Genomic DNA, 11560 nt, shown 5'->3' on the forward strand with positions numbered 1-11560 from the left:
TTCCCTCATTTCTAAAATGAGTCTTATTTTATTTTAAAGATTCATTTATTTCTTTGAGAAAAAGACAGGGAGAGCATGCGCATGTGCAAGTGCAGGGAGAGGCAGGGGGAGAGACTCTTCAAGCAGACTCCCCATTGAGCATGGAGCCTGATGTGGGGCTCCCATGACCCATGAAATCATGACCTGAGCCAAAATCAAGAGTCAGACACTCAATTGACTGAGCCACCCAAGCGCCCCCCCCTTTTTTAAGATTTTTTAAAGTAATCTCTACACTCAATGTGGGACTCAAACCCACAACCCCAAGATCAAGAGTCACATGCTCCACTAAGCCAGCCAGGTGCCCCTAAAATGAGAATTTTATTTATTTTTTTTAAAGATTCTATTTCGTTACTTGAAAGTGAGTGACAGTGAGAAAGCACAGAAGGGGGACGCCTGGGTAGCGCAGTCGTTAAGCGTCTGCCTTCGGCTCAGGGCGTGATCCCGGCGTTCCGGGATCGAGTCCCACATCGGGCTCCTCGGCTGGGAGCCTGCTTCTTCCTCTCCCTCTCCCTTGCTGTGTTCCCTCTCTCGCTGGCTGTCTCTCTGTCACATAAATAAATAAAATCTTTAAAAAAAAAAAAAAAAAAGCAAGCACAGGATAGGGAGAGCAGACTCACTGCTGAGCAAAAAGCCTGATGTGGGACCTGATCCCAAGATCCTGGGATCATGACCTGAGCCGAAGGCAGATACCCAACCGAATGGGCCACCCAGGGGCCCCCTAAAATGAGAATTTTACAAGAGACAGCAATGTTGGTAGCTCTACCATCTGATTTACAATGGGACTTAAGTAGGATAATGCATGTGACTATACTTTAGAAAGTACAAAATGCCCTAGCAAATGAAGGTATTATTATTTTGAATTACCTTTAGCTTTATCATTGTAGTGAGAGCCTGTTCTCGAGCTTGTAACTGTCCTACCTGAGCAGAAAGTTCCACTAATGTGTTGCTGAGATTTTCATTTCTTGCCTACAAGGGAACAACACATAAAATACTAATTGAGTCATTTAAAAGCTTTCATTACTATCATTAGTCACAATATGCGCTCGTTCTGTTTTGTTTTATTTGATAACAAAGTGGGCCAAGTAAGCAGTCACCAAAAAGAAATACAAATATCTCTCTCCATTACCTCTAGCATCTTCTCAATGCTTGTTTGTCCTACTGAATCCTATTGGTTATGCTTATTTCCCAATCTCTTCTATGTATAATTTCCCAATGTCTATTTCCCAATCTCTTCTATGTCTATTTCCCAATCTCTTCTATGTATAATTCTAGGTTGACAAAAAAGAAAATAAATGAATGAAAATTGGATTAGGAAGAGATTTCCTTTGCTGAAATAAAGTAGCATTAGTGAACCTCTATGTGCCTGTGTGTGTGTGTGTGTGTGTGTGTGTGTGTGTGTATTTTTTTTACTCTACATTGAAAGACCTTCACTTCATATTGGGGTATTCCCACCTATCAGGTACTTGGGGTTTTGTTTTTTTTAACCACAGAACTACATGATATATATATTATTTGGAAAAAACGAAAAATGAGGCTTTTTAAATAGTATCTTCATGAAGGAAATTTATTTATTTATTTATTTTTTTTTAAAGATTTTATTTATTTATTCGACAGAGATAGAGACAGCCAGCGAGAGAGGGAACACAAGCAGGGGGAGTGGGAGAGGAAGAAGCAGGCTCATAGCAGAGGAGCCTGATGTGGGGCTCGATCCCACAACACCGGGATCACGCCCTGAGCCGAAGGCAGACGCTCAACCGCTGTGCCACCCAGGCGCCCCCATGAAGGAAATTTAAATACATGTTATTAAGTGAAAGAAGCCAATCTGAAAAAGCTTACTATACGATCCAACTATATGATATTCTGGAAAAGACACAACTATGGAGATGGTAAAAGGTCAGTGGTTCCAGGGGTTGGGAGAGACAGGCATGGAGCACAGGATTTTTAGGGCAGTGAAACTATTCTGTACAATACTACAATGGTGGATACATGTCATTATGCATCTGTCAAAACCCACAGAATATACACCACCAAGAGTGAGCCCTGATGTAAACTATGACGTTGGGTGACAATGATGTTAACAGATTCACTGATTATAACAAATGCACTACTGTGGTGCAGAATGTCCATAGCAGAGGAGGGACTGTGTGTGGTGGCAGAGGCGGGGGTATAACAGAAATTCATGCATTCCACTCCGTTTTGCTGTGAACATAAAACTACTCTAAGAAATAAAGTTTATTAATAAAAAAAAAATCTTCCTGCTATGAACTGAACTGCATCCCCCCAAAATGCATATGTTGAGGCCCTAACCTCCAATACAGTGTTATTCGGAGACGCTCCTTTGAGAGATTATTAGGTGTAAAAGAAGTCATGAGTGGGGCCCTCATAATGGGATTAGTATCCTTGTAAGACACCACAGATCTTGTTCATTCTGTCTCATACATTTCCTTTTTTTTTTTTTTAAGTAAGCTCTATGCCCAAAGTGGGGCTTGAACTCATGACCCCGAGAACACAAGTCGCATGCTCCACCGAGTCAGCCAAGCGCCTCCTACATTTCCATTTTTTAAATCAACATATCAATAGAATGGTTTTTACTTATTTTATAGCTAGAAATTGTCTAGAATAATCTGAAAAAATTAAAAAGGCATTATCATTATGAAAAAAAGCATAATACAAAGGCTATAACAAAAATATGGCGCTCTCTGCCTCTCATAAAACATGAGTTCAAAAAACATCTGATGACCAGTTAGAACGGAAAAGTGAAAAATCAGCCTTACAGATGTTATTCCCAAAATGCCACTAACATGATGTAGAGCCTGTTTATTCTATCATATAAGGCACGTTTAGAAAGCATCATGTGAAGCTACAAAAACTTGATGCTATTCATCTCAGACCTTGAGAAAGGCTTTCTAAACTAACCCATGGTTGATAAAGTGACAGATGCTTCTGGACCAAATGGGCTGACAGTCAGAAAGGTGGTGATGGAGTTCATCTCCCAGACAACACAGCGCTGTGCAGCCAACCAGAGCCGTACAGAGAACACGAAACTACGGTGGCAGATGAACGGCTGGACTTTCATACCACACACGTACATTCTAATGGAAACATTCGAATCTAATTTCTCAATACCTGAAACAAACAGAATTTGGGCTAGTGAAGCTTATCACAAAATAAAACCAACCTCAAGGTCTTCAGAGAGGAGAGAGGAATGGGTTGCCTTTTGAACCATTTCCTGAAGTTGTAGCTGAGTCTTCTGAAGAACGGTTTGGCATTCGATTTGATTGGATTCAAGGGTTTTTACCTTCTTGGTGAGTGACCTGATTATTTCAGTTCTTTTATGTAGTTCACCTGAGGGAAATTTCATCAATAACTACCTTTTGATCAGATCTGAAGCTTAAAATGCATTTTCAAACACATGATTAAAAGGTTAAGTATGCTAAATAATTTTTAAAGGATAATCCTTTTTTAGAATGTATTATGGAATCCACGATACTGTACCCACGTCAAGAAACAGAATAGTCAGCAACCCAGAAGCCCCCTGGATGTCACCCTAAGCACCATGTCTCCAATTCCCACCTTCAAACCACCATCCTGATCTTAATCATTTGCCTGCTTTTTAATTATAGTGTTGCCACCTGTGACCACATCCCTAAAAAACAGTTTGATGTGAACCGTATATCATTGGGATTATACTCTATGAGTTCTTCCATTGCTTTTTTCTGCCTAAAATGATGATCCGGGGATTTATCCACATTGTTGTATGTGACCAGTGTCTGTGCATTGTTGTTGCTACATAACATCCATTATATGATTATGCCAATATGTATTTACTACTATTGGTGGCCACTTGGGTTGTTTCCATTTTGCAGCTATTAGGAACAATGTTGCTCTGAATATTCTTATACATATACCTTGGTGCATTTTTGCATAAGTTTCTCCGGAGCCTTGCTACTCAAATGGGGTCCTTGCAGCACTGATATCACCTGGTAATTTGTTAGAAATGCAGACTCAGGCCCCAGACCTACTGCATCACAATCTACATATTAATAAGATTCTTAGGTCATTCATGAGTACTCTGAACTGTGAGTATATTCCTAGAAGTGGAAATCCTGGGCCATGAGCTATATATATCTTTAACTTTACTAGATACCGTTAAAAGATTTTCCAAAGTAGTTGTACCAACTGACACTCCCCATCCCCAAGCAGTGAATGAGTCTTCCCCTGGCTCCACAATACCTGCTACCCTTATATATACCTGATAATATCTTTATCAATACCTGAAAATTTTTGCCAGTCTAAGTGTAAATGGTATCTCATTATGGTTTTAATTTGCAGTTCCCTAGTTACTAATGAGAATCTTTTTTAAGTAGGCTCCATACTGGGCTTGGAACTCCAACACAGGGCTTAAACTCATGACACTGCGATCAAAACCTGAGCTGAAATCAAAAGTCAGATGCTTAGCCAACTGAGTCACCCAGGTGCCCCTCAAGTTTCGTATTTGAAAACCAGATACTGTTGACTATATGCAATGTCATTTTCATTAACATATTTGTATAAGATATTATATTATATCTAATGTGCAATCAAATAAAACACTATGCATATATGTATGTGTGGCTGGCTAGGGTCAGTAAAATCAGATGAAAATCAAAGAAATGGAAAATAATGTATGTTTAGATTGTCATGTTTATAGAATCCTCTGTGTAACAGAAGATAAAAAAAGGAAGTGCTATATAGTTATCTGTCTACTGAACAGATTTAGTGTTTTCCCTTCTAATATAGTCTGGTATGGATGTAGTGTCACCAGAACATTCAGACTTAAGGGAGGCACTAAACGGATTAAAGAATTAAAATATGGTACAAAGAAAATTTTTGCAAGCCATTTTTGAGACTCCTATATATATATATTTTTAAAGATTTTATTTATTTATTTGACAGAGATAGAGACAGCCAGCGAGAGAGGGAACACAAGCAGGGGGAGTGGGAGAGGAAGCAGCAGGCTCCCAGCGGAGAAGCCTGATGTGGGGCTCGATCCCATAACGCCGGGATCACGCCCTGAGCCGAAGGCAGACGCTTAACCGCTGTGCCACCCAGGCGCCCCTGAGACTCCTATATTTTTAAAAGATGACTGTTTTAGGGGCGCCTGGGTGGCACAGCGGTTAAGCGTCTGCCTTCGGCTCAGGGCGTGATCCCGGCGTTATGGGATCGAGCCCCACATCAGGCTTCTCCGCTGGGAGCCTGCTGCTTCCTCTCCCACTCCCCCTGCTTGTGTTCCCTCTCTCGCTGGCTGTCTCTATCTCTGTCAAATAAATAAATAAAATCTTTAAAAATATATATATATAGGAGTCTCAAAAATGGCTTGCAAAAATTTTCTTTGTACCATATTTTAATTCTTTAATCCGTTTAGTGCCTCAGTTCAACAGAAATGGCTAGTCCTATGGGCATCTTTATTCATATTCTAGCTCAAAACCAATTTCATTCACCATCACTCTTGATGGTTAATTGGAGCTCTCTCCAGCACCCTTTCTACATTTATGATGTCTGCCCAACTTTAATTCACACTATGCTTGTCCGATTATGAGTGTTCACAAAGGCTTCTTATGTTCACTTTAACCTCCAGGGAAGCAGGGATTGTGTTGAGATATTCTTTCTCTTATCTCTTCTGTGAGCCCCCCCCCTCCTTTTTCTAACGTATTTACCATTTAAATACATTTGTGTCTTGGGTGCCTGGGTGGCTGACAGTTGAACATCTGACTCTTGACTTCCGCTCAGGTCATGATCCTGAGGTCCTGGAACTGAGCCCTGCATTGGGCTCCGTGCTCAGCAGGGAGTCTGCTTGAGGATTCTCTTCCTCTCCCTCTGCCCCTCTCCCTCCTTGCAAGCGTGCGCTCTCTCTCAAATAAAAATATTTATTTTAAAATAAATACATTTGTGTCTAACCCTTGAGCCCTTTGAATATGCTGGCATACAGAAGTGTGTAACAGATACTGCTAATGTATTTCTGACCCTCTAATTTGCTGCAACGTTCTTCCAAAGTCAATACTTTCTGCCGATCCTCTTCCCATGAAAGAAGTTGTCTCTGATGTACTGCAACCATATCATTGAGCTCTTTATCGCGATCTTTTAATTCTCCAATGAGCAGTTGCAGCTCTTTTCGTTGTTTCTCAATAGTGGAAATCTCAACTTCTGACCCGATGTTCTAAACAGAGAAAGTGGTTTTACATCAAAATAAAACTAATCAATAACATAAATCAGCTGAAGCGTATTTTCCAAATAATTGTATCTTCTTTTGCTGCCAATTCAAGACAGTTAAATTATTTTTCATTCACCGGTTATAACATGGCATCAAAATTATGTATATTTAAAATGAGTTCATGCCCACTGTACACTCTGCCTCTATAATTTTCTGTCATACCACACATGCCACTCTTAAAAAGTGGGACCATTTGTAAAACCTTCATTGGCTAATCACAAGTAAACTCATTTTGGCATTTTTGTCTTAACCCACTCCTTCTATCAATCAACAATATTATCCCACACTTTGCCCCAGCAATTCTGGATCAATCAAGTAAAGGAAAACATGTAATAATTACTGTTTCAATGTAAGTCATTCTCATAGTATCTAGCACACATACTCAGTCTACCAGGAAGAATATAATACTGTGATTGGTCCAAACTCAACACACCTATTTACAAAGGAAAATTTTCAAACATACACAGAAGACAAGGGAACTGTAATAAACTCTCTTAGTTCAGTACCTAAGTCCTACCATTATCAAGATTCTGCCACATCTGTTTCAATTCTCCCTTCTCTTTTTGTTGATAAAAAAAAAAAAATACACTTCACTTACATATTTTGGCATGCATCTCTAAAAATGAACATTTTTTTGTATCACCACAATGCCATTTCATACCTAATAATATTATTTACAGTAATTCCCTTTAGGCATATGTCATTTTAAAGACTAGATGGTGAAGTTGGTCTGACCTAAGTGTGAATCCAGAATTAACCACGTTAGTGGCTCTATAACGTTGCACAAATTACTTAACCTCTCTAAGTCTTGGTTTCCTCACCTGTAAAATGGTAATTACAACACTTTAACTTCTTAGTTGTATGGATTAAGCAAGTTAGACTGTGTAAAGCACTCCACATTACCTGGCACAGGGTAAGCACTCAACAAACATTAGCTATCATTATTTTTTTTCCTAAGGAAAAATTTTAGATACCAGCTTAAACATGTGAAAGGGATACATAGTTTTTCCAAACGTTAGCTATTATTAAGATTGTGAAGCACATTTTGAAATATGGTACTGCCCCCATCCATGAAATAAATAACTGGAAGTGTTACTTCAAGAATTCTATCTTAAAAATAGTAGTCGAAGAGGCCGATGTATATCATTACTAATTTCTAAAAAATAAGATTTCTAAATAAATAATGACGAATGAATTAATGTTACTTACTAGTAACTAAACACAGAAAATGGAATTTGGGTCAAGTGAGTTCAAATCACAAAATTTAAATTCTAGTCTTTGGTAACCATTCATTAATTCATTGATTCACGGAACAAATATTTGCTGAGCGCCAAGTGGCTAGAGACGCGGTAATGAGCGCGCCGGCAAGGCGCACAAATTCCGGTATAGGAAAACAGGCAATACGTCAAACATGCAAAAAAAGAAAAAAGCTCATTTCACCGTACTCATGAATGCAAAGCTCACTTTTCTTCGTACACTCATAAATGCAAAGCTCGCTTTCAACACTTTGTGGTAATTAAATGGAGCTACGAGAGTTCTCCTCCCCTCGCAGGTTACCATGAAGGAAATTTGGAGAAGCAGCGAGGCGGCGCACAGAAAAACAGCTCTCCAAACCGCCCAGGTGTCGTTAAAAAGTGAGCACCTCGTTACCCGCCGCTCGTCTCGGCGCCTGAGCCGAATGTCGTTCTTACTAAGCTAAGGGAACAGATGCGACGCTCCGTTTCTCCTCTTCGTACTGTGTATCGTTTTACATTTTAAGCAGAAACCGTTCCTTAAAAACCACCCGGGTTCGGCCAGAGTGCTCCCCGTCCCGCGAGGCTCGCTGTCCACTCGTACCCGGACGCGCCGGCGGAGACGCTGAGCCCGCGGCGGCCGCTCACCTGGCGCCCGGAGAGGAAGGTCGCCGAAGGGTTCATGGGTGCTTCCTCCGCCCCCGGAGAAAGTCGGTGAGCGCAGCGTCACCTTCTAAACGCCATAGGCGCGCCTGCCCGGAGCGGGGGCGAGCCCCGAACCCCGGACCCCCGCGCCCTCTGCCGGTCCAAGCAAGCACCCAAACCGCCCGCCCAGAGGAACGCGCCCGCCGACCCCGCCTACGGCGTCACCGAAGGGCCACCTCGGCTATCGCGAGACCTCGGGTGCGCCCTCCTGCTCTCGCGCGTGTGGGTCAGGGGCCGCAAGGCTCTGAGAAAGTTTATCTGTGGACCTGAGGTCCAGCAGCCAAGGTCCCCGAAGAAACGGTTCTTCACTGTAACTCAGCGAACGAGGAAGCAAATTAAAGGCCGTTTCTGCCCCTGTCACCCCAGTTCATGACAGTTGAGCTGCTCACTTCTTTCCCGGTCTTGTCAGCCGCTGTGTACACCGGGCACTGAGAACGGTACCGGGCCATTCACACGGATACCAGGACGGACGCAGACGCAAGCCCCAGTAGTTAGTAGCTGCTGGCCATCCTAACGGACAGCTCGAAACTAAGAATCACAGAATGAGAGAGGAGGGGAAATGTTTTTTTTTTGTTTCGTGTTTTGTTTGACTCTTGAAGCTTTTGAATAGCAGTGAGAACTTTGGCACTTGGTCATGACAAAATCTACCACATTCTGGAGTGAATCTAACCTTTTTCTCGTGTTATCTCATAGTCATCTTTCTTCCTTTCACTTGTTATACAGAAACTGGACTATGAAAAAAATGATACTTATTACATTTAACCCCTGATCGCTCATCCCGTTTAACCCATCACATGGCATTAGTGGCAAGACAGATTACCAAACATAGTGTGAGAGTATTTCAGCTTTACTTTTTGATTGACTGTGATGAGCAAAGCATGTCCTTGTGTTCATAAAGGACAATCTGGAAAATGGAAAAATTGATGTCTTGCTTTGAGGCTATACTGATTTGAGTGGCATTTGCCTCCTTAGGATAGGATTGTTTAGGAGAACCAACAAGACAATATCTAAGATTTAAAATCGGGAAAGCAAATTCTGACTAGTTAAAAGCATCCTATCAGTAGATGACTGGACAGTTAAGTCTTGGTGGAATGAGAAAGATAAAAAGGAATGTGGTTGAATGTCAACTTTCCAGTTAAGGAGCATTTCAATTCATGTTTCCCAAATTTCACTATTGTTAAAATGTGGCATTTTTCTACCAGGCAACCACATGCCTAAAACTCTCTAAAAGTATGTGTACAGGGGCACCTGGCCAACTGGGGGAAGCTGCTACTCTTGATCTCAGGGTCCTGAGTCCTAGCCCCACATTAGGTGTGGAGATTAGATAAAAATATAATCTTAGGGGCACCTGGATGGCTCAGTCAGTTAAGAGACTGACTTTGGCTCAGGTCATGATCTCAGGGTCCTGAGATGGAGCCCTGCAACAGAATATGCACTCAGTGCAGAGTTGGCTTGGTACTCTCTCCCTCCCCCCGCCAAAATAAATAGATTTAGAGAGAGAGCACGAGTGGGAGGGGCAGAAGGGCAGAGGGCAGGAAGGGGGAGAGAGATCTCAAGCAGACTTGGTGCTGAGCACAGAGCCTGATGAGGGAGAGCTTTATCTAAGGACCCTGACATCACTACCTGAGCCAAAACCAAAAGTTGGACACTTAACAGACCATGCTACCCAGGCACTCTTACCATGTATTTTGTCCTAAGCAACAGCTGATTTACTGAGGCTTCTATGTGGTAACTAAAATGGAACGTAAAATCACTTGTCAGCATCAAATTTTTTTAAGAGAATAAAATACTACATATCAAAGCTGGGTTTGCATTTAAGTTGCCAGCTTAACTGCAGCAAATAGTTTACAATTATAACATAAGGCTGTTTAAAGGTTAGTACTCTTTTCGCTAAAAATACCAGACCGTGAAAACGTTTACATAATACATACATAAAGAGAATGTATGAATTAAAGTCAATCCCTGAACTTAGCACATTTTAATCAGAGATTAAACTAATGCTGCATTTTAAATTTGAGGTCAAAGAAAAAGATTCACACATGTTATACACAAGGACAATTTTAATCCTCCATTATCCTGCAGTAACATCCACTGCTGGCTTTATATGGATTAAAACTGCATTTGCCAAGAACTGTGAACACTGAGAATCTTTACACGAAGTCACATGGTTGATACAGGCACATAGACATCTTCCAGCACCAACAGAATACATACACAACACATACCAAATGGTCTTGATGGATAAATTTGCTTCATCAGATACTCATATTTAGTAAAATTCACAGTTAATGCAGAATTTCGTTTTAATTTGCATCTTCATTACACATGTTTCTTAAGATTTTAATTATTTAAAAAACCACTCATTCATTCAAGGTTGTAATTTGCATGGCAATAAACAACGGGTTCTAAGTTTCTTAGAGGTGTCTATAGCAATTTAAAATACCAGGACGTCTTCTTTTCAATCTGTAGAACCTGACTTAAGACCTTTATAAAAACAAAGTTTAAATTCATTCAGTGCATTCATTAAAATTCATTGTCACTGTTTCTCTTCTGAGAAAGACTCATTTCAATTGCTATTTCCCAGACGATATGCATATATATATATTGAGTATTAGTGTATCTTCTTTTCAATTGGCTAGCAGAATTTTACTTGCAGAATATATAGCGAGAATAAGAACTCGGCAGCATCTCTGAATGGCCTTCCACTCAAAACAATGGTGATAATAACGTATAAAATGTATTTGGGGTCTGCCCCCCACTGAAAACCACCAAACGGGTTTCCAAAGTTTTTTTGGAAAATATTTTTAAAAATATGCATAATATTCTACCACATGGTGCACCATCATTCATTTCCCAATTGTTCATTTGTATCAGTTGCTATTCTCTTATATTTATGAGTAACGTTGTGATGAACACCTTCACCCACAGAATGATTCTATCTTTAGGATAACGTCAACTAAGTGGCTTACTGGGTCAGACTGCAGATGGTTTTAAGGCTTTAATATACTTTACCAAATAATCTCCAGAAGAGCACGCACAACTCCTACCAACATTAAGTTAATGTGACCACGAAGTGGACTGGGTTGGTAACAATGAAGCAAATTCAACCACAAATCTATTAGATGCCCAAGCATCTCAAAACTATCACACCAAAGAAGCAAGGAGACAGTTAATAATGGTGATGAAGCCAAAATTCAAATTCTTTAAAATATTACTCAGCTTTAAATCACGATTTCCTTAAATCATGATTATTTTAAGATAATAAACAGAAAAGCTTTGCACAAAAAGTCTAGTGTTTTTCCAAAAATAAAAAGTTAAAAAGAGAAAGAGAAAA

General features: G+C 40.5%; 1 protein-coding gene across 11 annotated transcripts in view; it reads right to left on the minus strand.

Moving 5' to 3' along the window:
* Positions 1–8742, minus strand: part of CCDC62 (coiled-coil domain containing 62) — a 43625-nt gene extending 34883 nt beyond the window's left edge. For 5 of the 11 annotated variants that reach the window (XR_004618973.1, XR_004618972.1, XM_019800793.2 and 2 more), the window contains exons 1-4: positions 8170–8734; positions 6043–6235; positions 3218–3384; positions 904–1005 (exon numbers count right to left, since the gene is read on the minus strand). Coding sequence is in view for 8 of the 11 variants with exons in the window: in XM_019800793.2 (XP_019656352.1) it covers positions 904–1005; positions 3218–3384; positions 6043–6235; positions 8170–8205 (498 nt within the window). In the remaining 3 variants the exon portion in view is untranslated. The other 6 variants (XR_004618975.1, XM_034638242.1, XM_034638244.1 and 3 more) reach the window with 6 other exon arrangements.
* Between the last annotated feature and the right edge of the window lie 2818 nt (positions 8743–11560).

Source organism: Ailuropoda melanoleuca, chromosome 12 (assembly GCF_002007445.2).
Source record: "Ailuropoda melanoleuca isolate Jingjing chromosome 12, ASM200744v2, whole genome shotgun sequence".
In the NCBI taxonomy this organism is placed as follows: Eukaryota; Metazoa; Chordata; class Mammalia; order Carnivora; family Ursidae; genus Ailuropoda; species Ailuropoda melanoleuca.